This window comes from Ursus arctos, unplaced genomic scaffold, assembly GCF_023065955.2.
Source record: "Ursus arctos isolate Adak ecotype North America unplaced genomic scaffold, UrsArc2.0 scaffold_23, whole genome shotgun sequence".
Lineage (NCBI taxonomy): Eukaryota > Metazoa > Chordata > Mammalia > Carnivora > Ursidae > Ursus > Ursus arctos.
Genome location: NW_026622908.1, coordinates 11,695,423 through 11,723,055, shown reverse-complemented (window position 1 = coordinate 11,723,055; position 27,633 = coordinate 11,695,423). Strand labels below are relative to the sequence as shown.

Genomic DNA, 27,633 nt, shown 5'->3' with positions numbered 1-27,633 from the left:
CCTTCTTTCAGTCTTTATCACAATCGTATAATGATGAACTATTATAAAACAATAATTGAATGCACTTTAGGGAAGAAACATTTGCTCTCTGGCTCCTCATGGAGGTATTCACTGCACAGGGACAAGAACTCTGCCCAGTCTGATAGGGGCTCAGATGGCCTGGAACGGGATCCCGGTCCCTTCACTCTTCTCCCTTGCCCAAGTCCCTCTGTCTGTGCAAGTCTGTTTCCTCACGCAAAGCGGCTTTAACACCCTGACTCACCCCAAGCAGTTGTTGTGAGGATTAAATGAAATCCTGCATGAAAAACACACAGCTCATAGTGTCTCTCACATGCAAAGTGCTTAAAAATCGCTCATCAGTATTGTGTTTTCAGTTCCTGGGACTTAGCTGGTTCAATGAGAGAATGAGCCATGAGCCAGGTCATTGGTCAAATCTAGGAATACGATCTGTGCCCCAGAAGAGTGTGGCAATTCGATAGTTTCCAGTGACCTTGTCCTCATTAGAGATTTAAAGCCCAAGGGAAGAGCTGCCTACCACCACTGCCCCCAAATAATGTTCTTTCTTATAGCCTTTACAATCCCATTTAGAACCAGAATTAAAAAAAAAAAAAAAAGGTTCAGAGATCCAATTTCTTTCTAGCCCTAGGGTGGTCTTTTGGAGATGGAGAAAGGCCTTTGGAAGGGCAGTGAAACCGATTAGCTAAGCAAGTCTCGATCCTTACTAGTGACGTGAGGCTGGACGCAACAATGCTTCAGTGCAGGGAGGGACAGAAACTCCTCCGGACTTCGCAGCCTGTTGTGTGCTTCTCTGCAGTCTAGGAAAAGAACAACCACGGTGCTGTGTGAACACAAAAAGGCAGCTTTAAAATTTTAAATAAGATTATTCACTACCCAAAGTATAGATCGGCATTCCAGAATAGAGACCACTGAAAAGCATGCAGTATTATTTCTGCCCTGTCTTCACAGCTGGAGAGGCAATTTTGTGGTCCGGTGTTGCCATCGGACTGACCTGGTTTAAAACTCTGGTGGAAATGTCACTTTTTTTTTTTTTTTTAATGAGTCATGAATCACACAGGTTTTAAATCTACTTTTTTAGGGGTTGACAGTTTGATGGCTGAAGTCATTTAATTTCCTTAAATAGAGGGAGCTGAAACAATTATATATTTATATATATATATATTTTTTTTGCTGAGACACATAATTTTAGAAGTTGAAGATTATTTAGCCATTTTCCAACTATTCATTAAAATTGATTTTTGTGTATTCACCTTACATGCTATGACCTTGCTAAATTCAACTATGATTCTATTAGCTTTTGTTAAGGTGTTCTACATGTGCGATCATGCCATTGACAAATGCAGCTTTGTTATTTCCTCTCCAATCTCTATGCCCTTTATTTATTTATTTTTTGCCCTATTACATTCATTAGGACCTTCAGCACAATGTTGAATGAAGTAGATTAAAGCAAAAACCCTGGTTTTGTTCCCCAAATTTTCCCTAGGTTTGATGTTAGTGTAGTTTTTTGTTGATGCCCTTTATCAAGTTGTAAAAATTCTCTTTTGTTACCAGTTTGCTGAGGGTTTTTGTTATGAATGAGTGTTGAATTGTCTTTTTATTTTTCTCCAAAATTTTAAGTAACGTGATTGCATGATTTTTTCTCCTTTATTCTTTACATGTGGCTAATTATGTCAATGAACTATTGAATATGAAACCAACTTTGCTTTGCCCCTTTAGGATAAACCCCATTTGGATGTGATGTATTGTAATATTTATATGTTATTGATTCGGTTTGCTAACATCAATTTAAAGATTTTTGTTTCTATCTTCATAAGGCATAGAAGCCTGTGCTTTTGCTTTCTTGTAATATTTCTTTTTGATTTTACAGAGTAATGCTGGCCTCATAAAATGAGTTGGAAGCAATCTCTCTTGTAAGTCCCTGGATAGACAGATAGATACTAGGTATAGAGATATTAGCCAATTTAAAGTCAATAACCAGTAATTTAATCATCTCTGTCATTTCTACATCTGCTTCTGTTGACTTGTTTGACTTCTGTCATGGATTATAGTTTCCCACTTCATTACGTGTCTAATAATTTTTTATTATATGCTGAGCTTTGTAAATGTTACACCGTTGAATGTCTGCATTTTCCTTTCTTCCTTTGAAAACTGTTTTTAAAATGCAGTTATATTATTATGAATCCATCTGATTCTTTCATGACTTATTTTTAAGCATTGTTGAGTAGCCTATACCCTAGGGCTAAGTTAATCTGTCTCACATGAGACGACTCTAAGGTATCATACAAGGTGTGACCTTTCTAGGATCTCTACTGATTGTCACGGGCGTTCGCAAGTTCTTTCCACCACACATAGTCAGAACTCTGCCTTTCCCCGTATCAGCATGAGCTCTGAGAACTGTTCAGCTGATAGCCACCTGGGAATCATTTGCCTGACCTCACACACAGTTTAGTAGTTGGCAAGAGAATTAAGGGAATTCCTGTGTAGATTTCTGGAGCTCTCTACATAGGTTCTTCTTTTCCAGTGGTACATCCTGCAAATATCAGCCTTCCCAGCAACCTGAACTCCAGTATCTGTCCCCTCCACTCAACAAGCCAGGCCCTGGTGGGGCCTCCTCTCCTGGTGGGGCCTCCTCTCCCTATTATTCAGCCTTGAAAGTGCCTCCAGGCAGAGAGCCCAGAGGCTAAAAGAGTTCTCTTCATTCTTTTCCCTTCTCTCAAGAAGCCCAAATCAGTGAGGGCTAGTTGTTTACTCTTTGCAGGAAGTCCAAGACCAGTACCTCTGATATGCCAGAAGCAGAAGTGCCCTTCATAGGGTCTTAATAATAATAATGTCCCAAAACCCTTAATGATAATAATTAATAATAATAATAATAATAGGGTCTTACATTGGAATTTAATACTCACGTTTGTGAGTCCTCTAGCACAAAGTCATGAATGGTGGTGCTGATAATTACTGTTCTCCCTCATCTGCCCACCTTTCAGTTCACAGTAGCAATAAATCAATGTTTAGGGTATTATTTAATCATCATGTGTATGTAAATATACTAAAATCCACTGAATTGTACCCTTTAAATGACTGAATTGTATATGATGTATTTATACTTCAATAAAGAGGTCTTTTTTTAAAAAAATGCATTTGGCTTCCATTTGCAAACCAAGAGCTAAGCTTAGAGATGTCACCCATAGAGTTCTTTCAGTGCATAGGAAAAAACAAAAAATAACCTCAGTTTGCTATTCAAAAATAATCTTGAGCAATAATGGATTTAGAACTGGGGAAAAGCAATGTATGACAAATGGGAAATCTCGCTGCTTTGGAGGATGGTGACAGAAAGATGAAATCAAAAAGAGGAAAGAATATTAATCAGACATGAATTTCAATTTCCCCTTCCTAAGTGTCAGTCCAGAGAGGAATACGTATCCTAATAAGGTGAGGGGATGTAAGCAGATGCCCCTGGTGCCCCACCCCTTGCCCTTCACTCTCCTAGAGTTTACTGCAGCTTCAGTGCACAGTTTCCATAGAGACGGTTGGCATCCCACCCCAAGTGCCTGCATCTCTTGACCTTTTTCAGAATGATTTTTCTGGCTGCTAGAATGTTCTTGGCTTGCAGGGACAGGTAGAACTTCATAAGAGTTATTCCTAGAAGCAACCTTTAATCAATGAGCCATGGACGTTGGTGGATAAAGATCCCATCTTGTCCCTCCCTCAGTGTAAGAATTCTGAACTTTGTTTTCAACAGTATCTCTGAGGATTCTCAGTAAAGCTGAACTCTAGTTTCCTATAATGGTAGCCCACTGATAAACACATGCTTTATTCCCTGTCCAATCTTCTCACTCCTTGGAATCACATACTAAAGACAGTATTTCACCCAATCCTTATTGCATTCTCTGCAACAAGCATGGGAAGACTGAGAGAGGGAAGTACTTGCCCTGATATCCAGCTGGGTCTCAAGGAGGAAACTAGGAAGTTATACAGAGGACTCGGCACTAATATGGATCAGCCCAACATAATAACAAAGAATGGGTGGGTGTGATCAGGCCATTTAGTTGTCCTCCTCAAGCCTCCCTCAATTCTTTTTTTTTTTTATTTTAAGATTTTATTTATTTATTTGACAGAGAGAGAGTACAAGCAGGGGGAGTAGCAGGCAGAGGGAGAGGGAGAAGTGGGCTTGCCGACCAGGGAGCCCAATGCGGGGCTTGATCCCAGGACACTGGGATCATGACCTGAGCTGAAAGCAGACACTTAACTATTGAGCCACCCAGGCGCCCCAACCTCCCTCACTTCTTGTGTATAGCGGGTCCTAAGGTGAGAACCTGTAAAACTTCCATTTGGCGCCCTTGGAAGACGGAGGGCACTATCCAGCGGAGGTTGAGAGCAGGCCCCTGGGCCAGGGGGCTAGATGAGGCCATCACATAAGCTGAGAGGCCGCTAGCTAGCAAAACCTGAGGGCAAGTAGAGCTGGCAAGAGGAAGAGAGTTGCTCCTCCTGGAGTGTATTATCCAAGCCAATATCACAGGTTTGCTTGTCATAGAATGCCACCAGGTTCCCAGTGGCGGTGCCTACAAAGGTCATTTGCCAAAGAGCAGTGGAGAACAGTGCACATAGTCCAAAATCAGTGGGAGACGAGAGACCCTTCTCCCATTCCACATTTCCCTCCACTAATAAACTGGAACACCATCTTTGCTGTAGAAACAAGAGGGGAGGCAGGCCCCCCTGAGAGACGAAGCATTTTTATCCAGGAATTACGGAGATTAACCTAAGCGTTCTGTTTACTTTTTTGGTTTCAACTAACTCGGGAACTAGGTAACGGTTAGAAATTATATTTCTTCTTGCTACCAGCAGGTGGCGATCAAGATAAGAATGATTACAGACAAAAATAATCCTGCTTATCTCCGTTTCTAATATAAGTTAAATTGTGAACTCAACTGTATACAAATGAAATTACTATTTTGCAGAATCTCCATATTCATTTTATCAAATAGACTGTGTTATATCCCACATTGTTAACTTATTTAATCTTTACTTTCGGGTTATTTCCAATATTTGCCTGTTATAAACAATACTCCCGTGAAAAGAATATACTTGAACTATCAACTTTCCACACAAATTTCTCTATCTGCAGTTTACGAATTTATTATTTCTGTAACATAAATTTCTAGAATTAAATTGTTTGCCAGTTTGTAGTTCGCTGTTGTTTTTGACTGTTGTGAAAAACTTCGGACACATACAAAAGTGGAAAGAATAGCTCTGAAAACAGTTATGTCCCCCCACTGAACTAGAACAAATGTGAACACCTGGTAATCTTGTTTTATTCATATCTCTTCCCATTTAACTTCCCCTCCCCATCAGGGATTATTTTAAAGGATATAATTACTGTGTCATTTCACCCACAAATAGAATGTGTCTCTAAAAGATATATATTCTCAAAATTATAGCAATAATGCCATTACCATACCTAAAATTTGAAAATGATTCCATCATCCATTTTGAGATGAAAAAAATAGTTTTCTGGAAGTTTTTATTATGAATGGGTGTTGGATTTTGTCAAATGCTTTTTCTGAACCTATTGATATGATTATGTGGTTTTTCTTCATCAGTTTATTGGTCTGATGGATTAACTGATCAATTTGTGAAGACTGAACCAGCCTGGGGTGCCTGGCTGGCGCAGGCGTTAAGCGTCTGCCTTCGGCTCAGGGCGTGATGCCGGCGTTGTAGGATCGAGCCCCACATCAGGCTCCTCCGCTATGAGCCTGCTTCTTCCTCTCCCACACCCCCTGCTTGTGTTCCCTCTCTCGCTGGCTGTCTCTCTTTGTCAAATAAATAAATAAAATCTTTAAAAAAAAAAAAAAAGACTGAATCAGCCTAGCATTCCTGGGATGAGTGCTACTTAGTTGTGGTGCATAATTCTTTTTATACATTGTTGGATTTAATATTTTGTTGAGAATTTTTACATCGATGATCAGGAGAGATATTGCCTGCACACTAATTTTCCTGCATAATAATAAAGTTGAGCACTTTGTCATGTATTTATGTATTTATTTTATTTGGAAAATTTTTTTTTATATTGTGTGTTTAAGCCTCTTAACCATTTTCAATAACAGGTTGTCTATCTTATAAATTTGCAGCAGTTTCCAAAAATATTGTGGATATGTCTTTGTCAGGAACATATGTTGTAAATACCTTTTCCTATTCCAGGATTACAATTTCAATTTTTTTATTGATACATAATATTCATAGAGTACAGTGAACAGATATGTACAGCTTAATGAATTCACGGTTACGTATACACCTGTGTAACCCAACTCAATCGAAAATATGAAACATTTTCAATAGCACAGGAAATTGCTTCATGCATTCTCCCAAAGGACAACTCCCCCTGAAAGTAACCATTACTCTGACCTTTCCCATCATGGTTCACCTTGCCATGTTTTGTAACTTTATGGACACCAAAAACATGTACATTAGACATGCAAATGTACTCCTTTGCGTTGAGCTGCTTTTATGCTCTGTGAAATGTAATCATGATACTTCATTATTTCATTGCCGTTAGCATTCTATTTAATTACTATAACACAACTTAATTCTCCATTATATTGTTGTTAGATTTTTAGATAGTAGCTAGTTTGGAGTATAATAAATAATGGACTATGCTTAACATGTCTTCTGGTGGATTTAAGTATCTAAATATTGTTCAGTCACAGGGTAAAGTAATGTTTAGAGTTAGCAGCTCATACCAAACAATTTTCAAAGTGTTGGTAATAATTTTCGGTCCCATCAGCAGTGGAAGAGCATTCCACTGGCCTCTTTCCTTTCTAATACTTGTATTGTCAGTCATTTCATATTTGCCATTCAGAGAGGGGTGTACTGGTCTAATTGGCATCTCTCTCATGACTAACGGTGCTGTTTACCTTTCCATAGTTCATTGGTAATTTGGACGTCTTTGGTAAAATGTCCGTTTAAAGTCTTTTACCCAGTTTTAAAAATTGGGCAGTCTTTATTTCATTTATAGAACTTACTCATATATTCTGGGTATGAGCCATTTTGGAAATACTTTTTATCTGTGGCATATATTTTCACACTCTTAATGTTGTCTTTTATTGAATAGAATTTCCTACTTTTAAAGAAGTTAATGTATCTACCATTTCTTTAATGGTTGTTTTGCTGGTCCCTGGCCATGAAGATAGTCTCCTGATTTGGGTCATTTGTGATTTCTCTTTCTCTTGATCATTTCTTGCTAGGCATTTATTAATTTTGTTAGCTTTTTCAAAGAATTGACTTTTGTCTTAGTTAATATTCTCTGTTGTATGCTTGCTTTCTGTTTTATTTTTATTATTTGCTCTTTTCTCCATTCTTTGGCTTTATGTTGCTAATTTTCTTCCTATATATTTGAGATAGAAGTTTAATCTATTTTCGTAATTTTGTCTAATGTATGCATTAAAATCCAGGTATTTTTTTCTTAAAACAGCAATTTAGCTGCTTCCCACAAATCATGAAATGGCAATATTCATTTTCATTTAAAAAGGTTACCTAATATCCATCGAGATTTCTCCTCTAATCCATATGGCATTGAGAATTGTGTTGCTTAATTTCCAGATATTTTGAAAATTTTCCAGTTATCTGTCTTCTACTGAGTTCTAGTTTAATCTGCTGTGGTCAGAGAACATACTCCAAATGATTTCAGTTCTCGGAAATTGTGTTCGCTTTATGGCCCAGGATATGTTCCATTTTGGCTAATATTCCATGTGCACCTGAACAGAGTGTGTATTTTGCTATTTTTGATGTAATGTTCTCTCTATGTCATGTTGATTGATTGTACTGTTAAATAGGCCATGTCCTTGTTGCATTTTCTTTTTCCTGTTTAGTCTACCAGTTACAAGAGCATATCAATATGGTTGTGGATTTATTATCCCTTCTAGTTCTACCAACATTTCTTTTATGTATTTTCTTGTATGTTATTAGTTATAGATCTTTAGAATAGCTATGTATTTCAAAAATTACTGTTTTTTATTATAAAATATCTCAAAGTCTAGTTATTACATCTTGCCTCATAATTTACTTTGCCTGATATTTGTATAATCTATCTTATTTCATTTAAGTTAGTGTCTCCATGGAGTATCTTTTTTCCATTCTGTGCCTTTCAACCTCTTTGTGTCTTTATATGTGAAGTCTCAACAGACAGCCCTGGGATTTTACCAAGACTACTTATCCATGGTGGGCCCTGAACTTAAATATTTTCCCCAAGCCCTAAGTCTGTTGAATGCTCAGCTCAGCTTCTCTCCCTTTCAGCTAGTCCTTTTTGCTTTTGGAATCTCCAATTTCCTTTAGGAGAAAAATCACCACAAACACGGGCTGACCTCGCTCACTGTGTTTTTCTTCCCTCTCTTGGATACTGATTCTAAAAGGCTGCGAGTCCCCCCTTTGCTTTGTAATTCTGATATTTCTAACTTTTCAAAACATTTCACCCAACTTTTCTAGTTGTTCTCAGAGTTTCCATGATCTGAACAAAACCCAGGCTATTATTACTGGAAGTGTAATTTCTTTTTGGTGATTATAAAAGCGGCGGGTCTAACATGTTCCCATTAACAATGATGATTTCTGGAAGCTTTTCGTAATTTCTCCTCTTAAATTCATTTCTCCTTCTTTTTCTTTTTGTTTACATTGCTATTCTCTAACTTCTTTTGATGCTTAGCCTATTTTTTCTTCGTTCTGTTTGAATAGCCGAACTGAAGGCTGTACACTTCCCCTAAAAGCAATCCAGAAGTATTTAGTACACTCACAAAATTTGAGCTGCTCAGAACTTCTGGATCCATGTAATTAGAATTATCTTCTAGGTTCTATTTTGATCGATTTTTTTGATCCATTAGTTATTTCACAATCTGTCACATACTTTTCTAGTTATCTTACTGTTTTCTAGTTTCATTTTATTGTAGACAGAGAAAACCTTTCTGATTGATTTTAGTCCTTTGAAATTTTCTAAGTTTTTTTTAATGACCTTACATTTGGTCAGATTTTGTGTTTACAACGTTCTTGAAAAGAAATTCCTATTCTTAGTTATTGAACACGGCACTTTATGAAGGCAAATTGGCTCCATTTTTTAGTCACATCATTCAAATGATCAATAGTTTCATTAATCTGGTAAAATTTTGTTCATACAGTCGTTTTGGTTAAGCTGGAGCTGTAATTTCCAGAAGTCTTTTCCTTATATGGTGTCAGGTGAGATTTGCAAAAGAGGCAGACAGAGTAAAGCGGCTGCTACTTCTCTCTGGAGATCTTTGCAGCCAGATAGAAGGACACACAAGTCGGGAATCTTGTCTCACTCTTCACGTCCAGATCTTGCTGACCAGCAGGGAAGCTGGGCTGCAAACTCGCAGAAGTAAGTAGGTATACAGAAGCAACAACCTTCCAAAGACTCCTTCACTCGCCCTCCTTCCCAGTCTCACTTCAGCTCTTGAATATCCACACGTGCTCCAATTTGTCCATCGACGGCAGTGTTCCATGAGAGGTGAACAGTGCCTTTCTCTGACCCTCCAAATCTCCCTTTCCCACCATTGATTTCCATTTTCTTCCAGTTTCAAAAGGCTTATTTTTCTATAACAAATTCTATATTCTATGATATTCATAGTTTTGCTGTCCTGATTAAATTCTGAAAATCTGTGTATTCTTTCAACCTAAAATACGTCTTTCATACAGAGAATGTGATGTATTCACCTTGATTTCTGGCCAGTGTGCACTTTTCTTTTCTTGAATATATAGGTAAAAGCAGATATATTTTATTTTATCCTCTTTCTCTCTTTTTTAATTAAGTAGAAACTATAAGTCTAGGGCTCTTAAGGTATAAGATTTGGATTACTTCTGCACACTGCAGAATTAGAACAGTTCTACGAACTTGGAAATCCTGAGTCTACCTGCCCTGACGAATGGAATGACAAGTTTGAGAGTTATTACAAAAAAGTGCTCTAGGCTAGGAAATTTGGCATTGTTAGGAAATTCTTGAGTCTTATACCCACTGAAATTTAACTTGGGAGATTTTTTAAAGCTCCTCTCCCAGAGATTTTTTTCCTAGAGATCTGGAATAGGACCAAGGGATATGCATTTCTCACAATTATCCCAGATAATTCCAATGCATGTGGTTGTGGGTTTCTTTTTCAGAAGTATGGGATTTTTATTCAGATTATATCTCAACATACTATTTTTCTCCCTAGGGCTTTCTATTCACCTTTATCTACCACCAAAAGTAGAAAAAAATGAAGAGGCAAAACAATGAAAATAGTTTCATTGCTTTCCAAACTTCTGGACCACGCAGCCTCTTACTCTGAGGAATTTGCATCTCTAAATCTCACAAACACATAATCTAGTGAATTAAACATGTTACATGTAATACATTTAATGTTTTTAAACAAAAAGAGGCTTAAAAACCTTTTGAGGAAATTTTTAAGAAGAATTATATTAACATTTTACCGTAAGGATAAATTGAATTCATGTCAAAGTATTGCCTTATTCACTGCATGAGTTAAATCTCTTGAGATTTATATACGTGTTACTACAGAGCAACTTTCCCTGCGTAACCCCATATTCATCTCCTCGGGGGAAGGGAAAAATGGAAGAAGGAAAACAGAAAGGACCACTCATTTTCTTGGTTAACACCATGGCACAAAATCGCTCATAGGAAAGACATTCCTAGTCAAATGTTTTTGGGGGGAATGGAAGAAGGTATCTCATATACATTCAACCATGCTCTTCTTTTTAATATTCTCATGAATTTTTACATAATGCTGGAATACTCAACATACTTGAATTATCACACATAAAGCAGAAGAGTAAAAATTTTCTAGAAAAAGAACAACGTAATAGTTACAGTGAATCATGGTAGCGGACTTCAAAGCCTAGCCAACAGTACTTCTGGAAATGCTCTTTTGCCCATTAACATTCTTTGCTAACATAATAACTACTGCTAATTAAAAACAACTATTATAGAAAGGTTCTTTCAAAACAATAGATTCCCCTTTTGCATGAGCAGTACAAATTCCTCACCCTCAACTGGAGTCAATCAACAGAGATTCATGGTACACGTAGCACCTCACAGTACAAAATCACTTTGGAATCAAAGTTTTACTTTTGACACCTAACAGTTTTCAACTTGAAACTTTGGCTTTTCTCTCACCCTCACTAAGATGGCTTAGGAGAGACATTCCTCTTACCACCCACAGCCGCACCACACTGCCTCCCAAATGCCTCTCCCCATTGCAAGCAAGCACAGCTTTATAAGGACAGAACTCTATACCGTTCATCTTCTGTCCCTCTTATCATCTTCTTTCCATCTTCTCCATGATAACTGCCTTAATGGCTTAGTTAAGAGAAGAACGTTAAAGCCAAGAGGAGTCATGAGATGCAGCAAAAATAGGACAGCATTCCATCTAATTAAGATACTCCCTTCTTGATGGATTCCTCCGAAATAAGTGTTTTGAAGAGGATTCTGCTTCTTGTGTGCAAAGAAAAACTGATGAAGGCAAGGATTAGGGATGACATTTGAAAGAGGTTTTTTTGGTTTTTGGTTTTTGCACTTAAAATTATTTCAAATAAAGTCTCAAATGTTTCTCGGACCATTTCTGAAAAAAATAAGTATGGGTTTGATTGAATGATAAAAACATTAGCCATGCTGATAAATATCAACTTCTCTTTAGTCATCAGGTGCTCTTGATTAAGCCCTCCCATAATAACATGAGTTTAATTAGATAAGCCAATCTACCTGAATTGATTTGGCTTTAGATTTTGGTTAGCAACCATTTAGGAAAGTGAGAGATACTTGTATTTCATTTTAAAACCTGTGAAACAAAGAAAAATTTCTTGGTGGAAAATGGAAACATGAATACAAAGTATTTGTCAATAACGTTTTAAAAAGGAAATATGTACCAATCATAGGAATTATTTTCTTGTCTTAAAACTATTTCCTCTCTTGCTAGTTTCTCCATACATTCTAGAAACCCGACACTTGAGTTGGTTTGTTTTTAAGATTGCAGTGTACAGATAACATTGTGAATTAAATTTGTCTTTATTTATCTTAACACTCTGTGTCTATAAATACTGTTAAGCCATACAAACTAAAACTTATATCCAAGAAATCAATTTCCACACTCTTCCTTATTTTTATTAGCACCGAGGAAGAAAGCAATACGTATGAGCTGTGCAAAGGGGCAACACTGTAGTAACACAGAGTTTGATATGACAAACCAAAGATACTGCATCTGTGGCTTTACTTCGTAATAACACTGACTGGTGTTCTCAAGCAAGAAATAGGTCTCCTCCTCCTATGACATCATTCTTCAATAATGAGATCATTTTAAATTACACAAAAAAAAGTGTGGTTTTTTTTTTTAAATAAAATCTACCCAGTGGATGACAAGTCATTACTGCCAGTATTGGGGTAACAGTCTCATGGTTTTATAAAATTCATAATCCTCATTTCTACATGCTTAATATGGATCATTAGTTAACACTACCTGCCATATACTTAATGTTGGCAATTCTACAAAAATGTATTAGTATCAAATAATGAAACTACTTTTAAAAAAATATCTTGTGATAAAGTTTCTTCTTTTGTATACAATTAAAAAAACACCATTCTTTTGGAACTGAAGTGTAATTTGAAGCTAGAGATGCAAGTCCTATATCGGAACTGTATCTCTCACTTTTCAGTGTTAAAAATATAAACGAAGTATTTTTTTAAGAGAAAGAAGAACTGGTGTACATGTGTCATAGGCCTAAGTATGAAAGAAATAATGCAATTAATTTTTTTTTTCACTTAGCTATCAAATCCATCACCCCCTTCTTACTTGGTTGATCTACTTTTGGTGTTAAACTCTGTGACTGATGTAATATTGACAATTTCTCTAAAACGAGCTAATATTTGAGATGTTACATCACATCAGATGAACAGCACAACCACTTCTTGTGTGTCAAAGGCATAGGGACAAGGCACTGAGCATTGTATGAAGTGATGCATCAATAGAAAACAGTGTAAACTCATTAAAAGATTCAAGATTGCTTTAAACAGAGAGATCAAGTTTCATAAACAACTTGTACCTAACTTACACAAAGAGCTTATGCTCAAACAGGCTTCATGAGGCAAAATACGCATTGTAGAAGAAAAATGATTTTTAAAAATAATTCAACGATTTTTTCAGATTAAAGTCAATAAATTAATCAATATTCATTGTCTTGCATTCGTTAACTACTAAGAAGACACATTTACTTCTCTATAATATCTTTCATTTACTTGAAGAACGGAAGCAACCTAACAACTTCTTAATGCTGTTTTCCAGATAAGACAATCCAGCCTTGAAACTACTGTTACCAAAATGTTGTCTTTAAAGAATAGAGTTGTTAGTTTTGTTGAAACCCAAATGTTCAGTCTCTTGAAAAATCAATTCTGCACTGACCTGGAAGGGGAATCTGGGATTCTGATGGAAGTTTAACTTAACTTACTCAGGATGATTTTGGGAACAAACCCCTGCCATGATATTTACCCAACATTTTTAATATGTGAGTTTTCTCAAGTCGTCTGATTTGGGTTTTTCATTCACGTAGTCTGCGATGGCAAGATATACATGGCTCAGGAGGCCTCTTCACTTCCCTTCTTTTTATCCCAACATTTTTCTTGATGGGAGGAGTTATCAAACACCCCAAGAGAAGACCATGAAAATGTGCAGATGCACTGGAACGTGATGGGACAGCCCAAGTCCAGTGTTTAATCTAAACTGCAACATTCCATGATTTTCCAATATTCTGATTCAACATGCACTCTTAACAATCATTTCTAGAACTTCAGAAAACAATATCTGGGGAGAGCAGAGCCAATGAAGCAGACAAGTGGTATTCTTCCAACTTCACAAAGGTGACCTCTGTAGAAGTGTACAAAAACTTTGAATTAAAAAAGAAGGAAGAAGAGGTGGCATGAAATTGACACATGCCTTCTGGCCTCTAGCCCAAAACCCAAGGAAAATTGTGAAGCCAGACAGGCAACCAGTTTCTTGCTCATTATGTTGATTAGACTGTTGATTTAGCCAGTTGTGCTTTGTTTTCCTGAATCAAGACTTGTTTGGCAAGTTCACTAGAATTAATTCTCAAGTTCTCTTTTAATTTGTTAAGCTCAAAGTCATGGAGAATCTTGATAGTCATTAACTTTTCTCGCTTGATTCTGTCCAGAACATCTTTTGGAACATCAGGGATCATCCAGGCCAACAAAAATTTAACCAGAAACGCAACATGCTGGAGGAAACATAAGAGAAAATCAAGGACACTGTTAGAATTGTCAGATGTGCAGTAGAAAGCTCTTACAAATCAGTCCATTCATTCAATAAACTGTGCTCAACACAGAAGGTATGAGGAAAAGCAAAAAGATATGGTTCCTGTCCTGGAACTTTCCCAGAAAGACAAACATTAAATAATATATACTAAAATGTGTAATTACAGAAATTCCAGTTGATCATGGTTATTGAATATACTCTTTATCGGTGCTCACTCCTGAAAACCTAATAAAATATTTGTAAGGGAATTTTATGAAATGTTATAACTCACAAAGACAAAGAAAAAAAAGGAAGGAACAGTGATAACAGACTCAAGAGAGTAAAGAAAGCTCGCACTTAAACTTGCAGTTGGTGATATGACGGTGGTAAAACCCAACAAGTCAAAAGCCAACTTTGTTTAGATCTTCAATAAAGCTCAGGAAAGATGGTCCTAAGGCCTATGAAAGCATACATGTGGGTGGAGTTGAAAACCAAAGAAGGAGCCAACATTTGGTACAAGGAACAGCTGGAATTTTCAGGATCTCTCTCCCGTCGTCATCCAGGTACTGCTCTTCTCCAACCTCACCCTGGCAGCAACTGAGTAATTTACTTCATGCAGAAATCAAACCAGAAAGCTGTGAACTCAGGAGCACCAGAGACGGTGGATGATGGAGGAGTGGTGCCATCCTGAAAATAGGGCAACTACGTGAAATTCAGGGAATCCTAAGATCCTTAGTCTTCTTTGTCTTGCTCAGCTCTCAGAACACAGGCAGCCATAAAGAGCTCCATAGAAAGGAGTTCAGGGGACTTGTCTCTGGGGAAAGTAAATAGTCTGTGAAATTAGAACTGCAGATACCAAATTTTGTAGGTTTCAAATGAAAAGATCCCCTCACTACCTCATCGCCCTACAGTGAAACCCACCAAGTGACATTCTCCTATGTGCACACAAAGCTTATAATCAGCTTTCATTTATTCACCCTGAAGTATGAGCGGATTGCCAAGAATCAGCAAATACGTAAGACAGTCTCTAAGGCAAAAGCAAAAGATTGAAACAGACAAACAGAAACTAAGAAGAAACAGAGATAATGAAGGAGCAAAAGAACAGCAGAATAAAAAGACAAAAATATGAGTTCATCTATTTATAGGAGAAAAAACAATTACAATTTCAAAACAGGAAGTATAACACCTGAATAACAGAGCTTCCAGAAAGACAGAACAGAGAAAAGAAGGAAAAAACAAAAAAAACAAAAACAAAAACAAAACACGTACAAGCAAATTTTCTCAACTTGAAGGGTAAGTACATTTTCAGATTCACAGGGCTCAGTGAGTGTCCAGAAAAATGAGTATTATCCAATAACAAGAAACTGTCTTTTGATGTTTCATAAAAGAAGGACTAGTGAGAGAATCCTTAAAGCTTACTGATTTATAAAAAGATCATAAACAAAGACTGGGGAATTGGAATGGTATTGCATTTTATAACAACATTGAAGTTGACAGAAAAAAGAGGAATGTCTTCAAAAATGTCAGGAATACCTAAATAAAGTTGGTTGAAAATTTTTCAGAGAAAATGACTTTCAATCTCGAATTCTATACCATTTGATCATCTGTGAGGAAAGAAATGTTCAATATTCAAGGTCTCAACGACTGATCACCCATAATTTTCCTCAGAAAATTACTGAAAAATGTACTTCATCAAAACAAGCTAGTAAACCAAGAATGGGAGAAACACAAACCACAGAAAATATAGTTTTCAATATAAGAGAAGGTGAAGAGCAGTCCCAGGATAATGGTGAGTTAGAGCCTGGCATAATTAGAAACATTAGTAAGAATAATAAATAAACAAAAATCAAAAACTCTCTGGTGCAACTGACCAGACTGAAAGGTGATCTAAACTTATGATGGAAAATATGGGAATGAAAGAGTGATAAAGTCATAAAGAACAGAGAGAGAGAGGGGAAAAATATGGGGAAGGATACACATAAGACTGCTCTCTTTTTCATCATGGAGAATTTGTGTGTGCTTGCATTAGACTTTACTATTGAACTTCATGGCAGAGTGAAAAAGTGCCTTCCCTTTATTTCTCTCTCCTTTATTGGCCCTCTCGTCTTCCGATATAGAACATCACTATGAAATTTACCCAAATCCCCCCTCTGTATTTGTTCTCTTTTAATGCATGCCCTATATCCATAATAAGATTAGATATTCTACAAAGGGGGAAACATAATATAGTGGACAGAGCAGAGATGTGGGAGTGATAGATCTGGCATTGAAACCCAGCTCTAATATTAGCTGATTATCTTTAAACCCACTGCCAATTCTGCTGAGTCTCAGATTCATTTTTCAAGAGTGAATAATAAAGTCTAACTCACAAGGTTATTATTAGTGTCTGGAACCAGTATGTAATAGCTCTTCAGTAAAATCAGTGCGTTCTCTGTCCTTTTCCTGACCTCGAGGGAAGAGGCCCTATTTCTTCTTTTCTTTATGTCACCTTGATATCTTCAACAATAGTAAGTGAATAATAGGCAACAACCCATTGTACTGAAAATATTCCTAAGTTGCTTTCCAGGACAACGAATACTTCCTTCAAAACGATTTACTGAGATAATACTAGTTTTCTGCTGAGCCAATACCCTTAGAAGTCTGAAGGGAGAAGACAGACTAAGTGGAATGCAAGTTAAGAGAGGCTTACCTCCATAACGATGATGAAGGTCATCTTGGCAGCGAGGACGTGCCAGTACTGCATATTATGAAAATACTTCTGATCATGATCAGGAGGATATCTGTAATCTCTGTACCTGAGAAACAGAAGTAAATGCAAAAAATTAGTTATAGCTTCCAAGAGAGACCTAGCATAAATTCTTATTATTTCTCTTAGACACCTTTAATTGACTGCAAAATTAAGTCATAGGAAGGTAACTGCTATTATGTTACATTTCATTTTTGTGCAGATAAAAATCACGGCCACATGTTACGTATATATAGTTTGGTGAAGCAGGAGACACAAGTGAAACTTCTCTCCTGCCCTTCAAAGTCAAATTTCTCAAAAGAGTCAGCAAAATGATTCTGTCTCCATTCGCTCTCTTCTACTCCTTAACAGACTTAGCTCAATCCACCACTCCACTGAAACGCACTGTCTCCTGTCATTAAACTGAAGAAGCACGCTAATCCTCATCTTTTTTTATCTTTTGAGAATAGGACTTGACATTGTTGACCGTTTTTACTCTTTTTAAATTCTATTTTCTTTTGGCTTATCTGACACTGCATTGTTTTTATTTTTCTTACTATTCTTCTGGACTTTTCTTAGGGCTCAACTTTGTAAGGTCACTGTTTTCTACAAAATTTCTAGGCATTGATGTGCTTCAAAGATTTAGTCCAACTAGGAAGTGATGAAATCAAGAAAACGGACCCATGCCCATGCTCTTAAGCACTATACTATGACTCCTCCATATGCAAATCTACAATCTAACAATTGTTTGGGCTACCTATGTGTCTATCAACATTTTGCCGTCTCTTGCTATTTCCCAGATGAAGTAGCTCAAGGTTTAAGTGAAGTGGTCTTGATGTATTAGATGTATATTATATATATAACCTTGATGTACTATACATAATCATTATATCCTGTATCTTTATTATATACAATCTTTAACTAATTGAGTAAAAAGACCCTCACAGTACATGAGATGCTGAGTGTGGAAACAGGTTCACAAATCTAATTTCATGCTCCCTGCATGGAAGAAACCCTTTACATGGGATGGATGGTGTATTTATCATACTATTTCTCCTATTCTCACTCTGTTTTTAAGAACATACAGTTAAATTCAAGTAGGTTAAATGCAGATATAATATGATAATGCTGTATGATCTAATAGATGTTATATCTTGGGACCAAGGGGCATTTGTTGGTGAGAAATCTCTACAATAAATTTAGAAAATAAGAAACAATTCAAAATTGATATTATTTTTATCCAGAATATTCTTTTACTTTTGAACATTTTGAAATCAGATTCATACGATGAGTGAAGTCTAAAACTGATGCACTTTACCCAGGATATTTATTGCCCTAAGTAAATCCTTCACATTTCAAGACATGGAGGAAATGGAGAACTTAAAAAATACATTTTAAAAAGCAAAATTAAAAGCTAAGAAATCAAGAGGAAACCTGCAAGTGACGAAGTCTCGTTTTCCCGAAGGTGCAGTGTGGTTTGGAAAATCAGCTATGAGGAATGTTGACAGGCTGTCATTGACGTATCCTTTCATGGGCTCAGTGGCATCTGTTGAGTAGGCATAGTAGTAAACTAAACGGGGAATGATGTCCGATGTAAATGCAACAATAAAAGCCTAAAAGATAAAGCAAGAGGGAAATCTTGAGCTAACAATCTAGTTTTTAAAATACCTGATTTGCGTATCTCTCCGTTCCATATGGATGCAAATAATTAAAATGTTATTACAAATTACGTTAATATATGAGTCTTTGGCCTACAACATGAAATAGTCCTTTTCAAGTCTATGATCAGTATTCCACGGATTCCCAGCTAGAGAGCGGCCAAGTTGAAAACTGAACCTGATGTATCTAGCTGCAAAAACCATGCTCTTTCCACCATGCCTTGTTATTTCTTACATCTGTTTCACAGCACATTTCTACTGCCCTTAACCAAATTCACTTGCCTGAACCAACTCCATAAGCTAGGACAGTGTGTGTGCATGCGTCCGTACGTGCGTGTACACGCACCTGCACGGGTAGGTGGTGGTGGGGAGGCAATGGACAGAGAGAGAGAAGACCACGTGATGGTAAATTTCCCACAGTTCAGTGCAATTAATTTCAATATTTGATTCTATAGGAAGGGTATTTTCCCATCCTTCGCAAAGCTCTGGAACAGTATAAATACCATGTTTCTTTTAGGTTAGGTAAGTCCATTTAAAACCATCTGGCTCTGCCTTCCACATTTTTAGTGGTAGGTTGTTTTGTTTTGTTGAAGATTTTATTTATTTATTTGAGAGAGAGAGACAGAGATAGCGAGAGAGCATGAGCAGGGGGTAGAGGGAGAAGCAGGCTCCCTGCTGATCAGGGAGCCTGATGTGGGGCTGGATCACAGGACCCTGGGATCATGACCTCAGGTGAAGGCAGATGCTTAACCAACTGGCACCCCTTAGTGGTAGCTTTTTAAAAAAACTTTTAATATTACTTTGATAGCTACTGGTCCAGTCAGGTTTTCTATCACTTACTGAATAAACTTCCGCAGTTTTTATTTTCTAAAAAGGTGACAATTTCAAATAGATTTTAAAATTTTTTAGAATAAAGGAACATATAACAGTCTCATAATTTTCTCACCTGTATCTTATAACTCTTTTTTTCTTGCTGGAGATTTTCAGAGTTCTGTTTATTTTATATGTCTTTTCAATGAACCAACTCTTGATTCACTTAGGAATTATAACACTTTTATTTGTTTTCCAATTTGATTATTTCTGATAATATCTGTATTAGTTATTTCTTACTACTTTCTGTTGATTAGTTAAGTTTCTGAACTCATTCTCAGCTCATGCTTTCAAGTCTTCTTTTTTAATAATAAAAGCATTTATTGCTATGAATTTTTCTATAACTATGGTTTTAGCTAATTCCTATAGGCTTTCATTTTAATTAAGTGGTCTTTATAATTTCAATTTTGCTTCTTCTTTATACAATAAAGCTTACTTAGAAGTGTGAATGTTAGGTGGTTAGATTTTTTATCTTTATTATCAACTTTAATTTTTATACCATTAAGTGTATGTAAATATATATGGTAAAAAATTCTGCTTTTGGGGAATTTAGTTGTATTATCATTTTTTAATAAGTACTCCATAAACATAACATCTAAATGTTGCATATTCTCTATTTGTAGTATACCACATCATGTATAATCAAGTTTTAACTGTGTTATTCATAAATCTTTTATACACATTTACATATTTTCTGTCTACTTTGTCATGTGCTATGAAACTGTGTCATGATATTTCAAGGAGAGTGGTTTTGCAATTTTCCTTATATTTCTAAGAGTTTACATGTCATAAATTTCTCTATGTTGTTTAGTGCATAAAAGTATAGGGATGGGGGGGCACCTGGGTGGCTCAGTTGATTAAACATCTGATTCTTGATTTTGACTCAGGTCATGATCTCAGGGTTGTGAGATCGAGCCTGGAGTCAGGCTCTGTGCTGGGCGTGGAACCTGCTTTAGATTCTTTTTCCCTCTCCTTCTGCTCCTCCTCCCCGACCCCCATTCACCCACATGCTCTCTCTTTCTCTCTCTAAAAAAAATTAAAAATTATAGGGATGATTTATAGTTATGGACTGTCACCATGATGAAATCAGCATAGATAAAAATTGAGTAAAGCATCATTCATATCTTCCCATCCCCAAGAAAACAAAATAAAATACAAAGCCACCCAAGCAAAATGGGTCCACTTACATTAGTTGCAACAGAAAGGACAGCCATTCCATAAAGAATGTCTTGCCAAACACCTATGCTGTGAGCTTTGGCAGCTACGGGTCTCCTGTACTGAGTTGTAAGTTTCCAGGCATCCACTCGGATCTCTATAATATTATTCAAGAGAGCAAGAAGAGGAGCCAAAGGAAAAGAGGCCACAAATAATGTAACAAATCCAAACTGGATAACTGTAGGGAAAAAAGAAAAATTAGTGAACTCATTATTACGAAGGAGGAAAGGGGGGAAACTCTGCCCGAATCCTGCAATGTCCTCATTTTGGAGGGATCTACACCAACAAAACACTCCAGGCCTCTTTCCATTTGCCCACTTCCTCCTCCCCACTGGAAGCATAGTGACTTAGTTGCTGGCTAGAATAGAACGGAGAAACTGGGCATGTACAGCTCAGTTCTGTCCTTGCTGTTTCTTTTGACATCTGCTTGCCTAAAGAAAGCATCTCTTCTTGTCAGACAAGAGATTCTCTTCATTCTTCTTAAAACATAGCCTTTTATTAGGGGCTATGTTTAGGTCTATGCTGGTCTAGTCTTTATACTGGTAGTGACACATTAGCGGGGTAAGCAAGTTTTTCTTTTCCTTTCTTTTTTTTTTTTTAAAGATTTTATTTATTTGACAGAGAGAGAGGCAGCCAGCAAGAAAGGGAACACAAGCAGAGGGAGCGGGAGAGGAAGAAGCAGGCTCCCAGCGGAGGAGCCTGATGTGGGGCTCGATCCCAGAACGCCGGGATCACGCCCTGAGCCGAAGGCAGACGCTTAATGACTGAGTCACCTAGGCGCCCCTAAGCAAGTCTTTCTATCTTGCTAAATCTATGAGATCAGGGATAATGACTGATTCATTTGTATGCGTCCAAGAGCCAGCATGTGTTGGGTATATAAACGTATTCAACTACAACAGTGTACAAACTACGCTGTTTAAGGTTTGAAGATGCTAATGGGTGAAAAGGCAGTGCAAAGGAAGATATCTGAAAATAAATCAGAAAATCAATAATCTAAAACATTACAAACATATATAAACTACATGTGGGCCAAGGAAATACACAATATTCTGGAATGAGGTGTCTGTTAGGGTCCTGATCCTCTGTACTATCTTGACATCTTTCTAAATAAATTTTATTCTCTTTCCTCATTAAGACTTAACACCTATGTAAGTTAGCTTCTCTTCCCATTTTTGTTCTATTGTTTCTAACAATGAAGTATAAGAATGCATTCAACTGCTGGTCTGGGCTTCCCACATGAGTGGAAACCATGTAATAAGAGATACAGGAATGGCTTTCCACTGAAGGGAGAAAGAACAACTCTTCTACTAGTGCTCTATTTTTAGATGAATTTCAAGTGTTTCTGAATTTCAACTTTTCTCATAGGAGTTTCTCAAAAGAATTAGTCTTGCCATTTACTAAACCAAGTGAACACCACTACTGGACTAAAAGACAGAAAATTCAGAGGAAGCATCATGCAGAAACAACTTGAATTTTCTGGGCTCAAATCCCACATTTTTCCTTAAAATCTTTGTGGCCCATGGCACAAATTGACCCATCCAAATTTCAGTATCCCCTAAAACAAAAGGCAGTGATTAATGAGTACTCTGTGAAATGTTTCAAGATTAGGGATAATGTACATAAAACACCCAGAATGAACTAACTCGGCTGTGTCTCAATAAATGGTAGTTAATTTTCTTATGAAACCTTGATTTCATTTTTTAATTTCAGTGATAATCCCTAATGCATTTATGTACAAATGCATTTGATACTTACACAATTAATTAAAATTACAGCTGTATCACCCTATAAAGTGAGGACTGCCCAATTTTACAAACAGCTATATGAAACGGACTTCTCTCGATTTGTCCTACATTTACCTATTTCAATCCAGGTATCATGTGTATGTATCACAGTGGAGAATCAGTAGCAATTTCAGGTCATTTTTTCATTCCACCATGCTTTTATGGGCCTTGAGAATAAGTAAAGCAAATTGTCCTCCTTAATTCTACCAGAGAAGCAGAGAAGTAACTTGAGAGGAAACATTTAAGTAGACTTTACAAGCAGTCTCCATCATCATCCCTCCTAAAATTTCACCTCAAAATCTCTTCTCTGTTCAGTCCATAGCATTTTTTATGCATTTCTTGTGTTCAACGTGAACTTGCCCACACAACTGTTTTTAGCCCACTTCTTTACAGCCTGAAATAAAGGACTTCCACTAAATGTATGTCAGACTCTGGAAATGTCTTTCAACTTATTCTCTCTCTGGGCTGTCAGTGAGGCAAACAGGAGAGCTATGCAAGCTAATTTGAGACAGGAGTTAAAAAGTGATCCTTACTTTAGTTGGTTCAACAATCTTAACATTCAATTGATAGGAAAAATATCTCTAACATTGGTGTTTTGAAACTAAGCTTCATTCTGCATTCTATCTAGTAAGGAATATAACAATTCACCTGTCTTTTCATCCACCATTCAATGATTTATTGGACGCCTATTATGTGCAGGGCAGGAAGAAATATGAAGAGCTAAAAAAACACTTACTTTACTCAGCCTGACTCTATGTTTCAAGACAGTGGTTAAAAATTACCTGTTTCTAAGTACTCATAGAATAGCCCGAGAGATCCAAAAGTTTCAAGGTCATGATCCTGCTCCCATCGACTGTAAAGCTTTTCAGAGTTGGTCCGAGCTTTTCGACGTCTCCACCAATTTAGAACCATACTGTTGGAAGTCATAAAAGTAAATACATGATTAGAATTTAAAAGAAATGATTTAGAAAACCAGGGTGTTAGATCTAGAAATTGGTGGTAAGAGAGGTTAAGTAACTTAAGATCACAGAACAAGAGTGTAACCACAGCTAAAGTCGAAATAAGGATCTAGTCTTTTTACAACACATGCTGAGGTCAAAGTTCATTCTTTCTTTTTCTTTCTTTCTTTCTTTTTCTTTCTTTCCCTCTCTTTCTTTCTCCCCCCCTTTTTTTAAAAGATTTTATTTATTTATTCGACAGAGATAGAAACAGCCAGTGAGAGAGGGAACACAAGCAGGGGGAGTGGGAGAGGAAGAAGCAGGCTCATAGCAGAGGAGCCTGATGTGGGGCTTGATCCCATAACACCGGGATCACGCCCTGAGCCGAAGGCAGAGGCTTAACCACTGTGCCACCCAGGCGCCCCTTTCTCTCTTTCTTTCTTTCTTTCTTTCTTTCTTTCTTTCTTTCTTTCTTATTTATTTATTTATTTATTTATTTATTTATTTATTTATAAGAAAATAAGACAACCCTGACTCTCCCCATGGCAATATATTTACTCAGAGACAGTTCCGTTAAAGAGCATGAGGAGGACAGGGTCACCATAGGACTGCTTTTTTTTCTATTTAATTTACTAATCTTTATGTTGTCATAATACTCAGAAGGATGCTCAAGGAAATGAGAAATTGATTACAAGAGAAAATATATGGCAAAGGAAACATAGAGGTCTATCAAACACATGAAAATAAGGGCAATAATCCTAAACAAAATATTGCCTAACTAAATTCCATACTATTTGAAAAATAATGTATCATGGTAATGTTGGATTACTTTAAGAAACAGAAAGGTTTTTTTATTAGAAAAGCAATTGATGTAATAAATGACAGTAACAGATTTAAGGAGAAAAATATACAATTATGTTGACTAATGCAGAAAAATGCATTTGATACATTTCAAGCACCTATTAAAACCTATTTATGATGGAAAAGCAGGAAAAGAAGGAAATTGCTTCAATCTGATCAAAACCATCTACCAAAATGCCAGGGCAAACATCATTCTGAACAGGGAAAAGTTAGAAGCTTTCTCTTTAGAATCGAGAACAAAATAAGACTTTGCATGATCTTACTCAAGAATCTATTAGACAAAGCAAAGGAAACAACCAACAAACTATAAAAGACAGCCTACTAAATAGGAGAAGATTCTGCAAATGACATATCCAATAAAGGATTAGTATCCAAAATATATGAAGAACTGATACAACTCAACACCCCAAAAAACAAATATTCCAATTTAAAAATGTCAACATGAATAGCCATTTCTCCAAATGGACATACAGATGGCCAAAAGACACATGAAAAGATGCTCAACATTGCTCATCATCAGGGAAATGCAAATCAAAACCACAATGAGACATCACCTCACACCTGCCAGAATGGCTAAAATCAAACACAAGAAACAGTAAGTGTTGGCAAGGATGTGGAGAAAAAGGAACCCTCTTGCACCGTCGGGAATGCAAAATGGTTCAGCCACTGTGGAAGAGAGTATGGAGGTTCCTCAAAAAAGTAAAAATGGAACTATCCTATGATGCAGTAATTGCACTACTGGGAATTTTCTCAAAGAATAAAAAAACACTAATTCAAAGGGATACATGCATCCCCATGTTTATTGCAGCATTATTTATTATAGCCAAATTATGGAAGCAACCAAAGTGTCCACTGATAGATAAATGAATGTATGAAGATGTGGTAGGGGCACCTGCGTGGCTCAGCTGGTTGAGTGTCTGACTCCTGATTTAGGCTCAGATCATGGTCTCAGGGTTCTGGGATTGAGCCCCACATCGGCTCCACACTCAGCAGGGAGTCTGCTTGAGATTCTCTCCCTCTTTCTCTCTGCCCCTTACTTGTTCTCTCTCTAAAATAAATAAATACATCTTTTTTAAAAAATGATGTGATATGTGTGCATACACACACACACATACACACACTCTCTCTCTCTCTCTCTCCATGGAATATTATTTAGCCCTAAAAAAGAATGAAATCTTGCCATTTACAACAATGTGGATGGATCTAGAGAGTAGAATGCTAAGCAAAACAAGTCAGAGAAAAACAAGTACCATAGGCTTTCACTCATATGGGGAATTTAAAAAAAAAGGGGGGGGGGAAGAGAGAGAGAGAGACAAATAAGAAAACCAGACTCTTAACTGCAGAGAACAAACAAATGGTTACCAGAGAGGAGGTGGGTGAAGGAATGGGTGAAATAGGTGAAGGGGATTACGAGTACACTTATCTTGATGAGCACTGGGTAATGTATAGGATTGTGGAATGTGTATATTGTACACCTGAAATGAATATAACACCGTGTGTTAACTACATAAATTAAAACTAAAAAAAAAGAAAGTCATCTTACTTCAATAAAGCAGCACTATGCCGAGCAAATGTTATGAATTCATGGTCAATTTAATAAATAATTTTCTGCAAAAAAAAAAAAAGAATCTACAGGAGATCTTAGCAAGATGAAAAAGAAAAATGCAAAAGAATTGAAAATGAAGAGAAGAAATCTCTGACTTAGATTATTAACAGTACTGTGAATGAACTGCCTGCTTAGAAAACCCAAATGAAGTTAGATAAGAATTATTAGAAAAAATAATGGAGTTTATCTACATATTTTATTCCTATATACCCACAAAACACAGGAAGAAAACATAATTTTTAAAAAGATACCATTTACAATAGCAACTAAAATTGAAAGTACCTTTAGATGGATTTGACAAAGACCTATAAGACCTATATGCAGAAGTTTAAATCTTTATTTAAAGTCATTAAAGTCCAAAATAAACATTCATGAAATAAAAAGACTTGCTATTATGAAAATGCCTGTTGTTTTATTGAAACAACTGAAATGTAATTTCAATAAAAAAAACAAAATATTTTTCCATGTGGGGTCTGACAAGATGTTTCTAAAATCCGTACAGAAAGACAAAAGACAAAAGATAGCCAATATATTTCTATAGATGAAGAATAAGTTGGTAAGACTTGACCCACCAGAGATCAAGACTTACTATAAAGCTGTATTAATTAAGAGAGTGTAGTATTAGTACAAGGATAGACAAATCCTAGAACAGAATGGAGACCTAGTAATAGCCTTGCACTTGCTATATGGCATAAGCTGGTATTGTAGATCATGGAGAGTGGAGAAGAGGAACTTCTTAATAAATGGCAAACACAACAATTACATATATGTGTGTATGTGGGAAAGAAATTAAATTTGAACTTCATATCAAACACAAAAATCTTTTCCACGTATATTCAAACTTTAAAAGATAAAGAATAATATTAAAAGGTTAAAAATTAGAAGTATATGAGAATATCATTTTGATCTTGGGGTAGGGAAGGATTTATTAATTAAGACTTGAAAAAGGCTAACCCATAAAAGAAAAGATTGGTAAATTCTACCGAATTAAAAGTTTATTCTTTTATCCATCTCCACCAGAAGTTCCCTAGAGAATGATTCAGCCCACAAGGGTATATTTGCAATGCCAGAGACATTGGTGGTTGTCACAACTGGGGAGAGGGTGGGCTGCCAGCATCTAGTCTGTAGAGAGTCCAAGGATATGCTAAACTTCTCGCAACGCAGAGCACAGCCCCTACAGCAAAGAATTATCTGGCCCAAAATGTCAATAGTGCTGGGGTTGAGAAAAATAAGACAAAATTTACGTTGGGATATAATGTACCCAACACACATGACCAAAACCCAACAAAAATACAGTCACCAGAGGTTATAAAGTATTCAAATCAATTAGAAAAGGACAAATTGGTAGAAAAATGGTTAAACAACATCAACAAGGGTTTCATTAAAGAGGAAACACGTTGGCTAAAAATGCTCATTCATGTTATTAATCAGGGGCATGCAAAATAAGACCAAAGTGAGATATCATTTGAACCTTCCAAATTTGTAAAATTTAAAAGATGACATGAAGTACTATAGCAAATGTACATTAAAATGAACACTTACATGCTACTTATATCCAAACTGAAAGACAAAGAGTGAGGGCACAGAACACCTGAGATTTTTCAGACAATATCAAAAAGATGGGCATACATGGAAATGGAATCACAAAGAAAAGGGGATCACCCAGGTTGAGCAAGAAA

The 27,633-nt window shown here is 36.5% G+C and overlaps 1 protein-coding gene across 2 annotated transcripts in view; it reads right to left on the bottom strand.

Annotated features, from left to right (window-relative positions):
• Positions 1-10,735: 10,735 nt before the first annotated feature.
• The window catches only part of ANO5 (anoctamin 5), a 102,833-nt gene continuing 85,935 nt past the window's right edge, over positions 10,736-27,633 (bottom strand). For both annotated transcript variants that reach the window (XM_044389049.3, XM_057317322.1), the window contains 5 exons: positions 23,332-23,462; positions 20,738-20,943; positions 18,457-18,635; positions 16,987-17,092; positions 10,736-14,280 (listed from right to left, as the gene is read on the bottom strand). In XM_044389049.3, the coding sequence (XP_044244984.1) occupies positions 14,059-14,280; positions 16,987-17,092; positions 18,457-18,635; positions 20,738-20,943; positions 23,332-23,462 (844 nt within the window). In that variant the 3' untranslated portion in view covers positions 10,736-14,058. The remainder of the gene's footprint in view (positions 14,281-16,986; positions 17,093-18,456; positions 18,636-20,737; positions 20,944-23,331; positions 23,463-27,633) is intronic.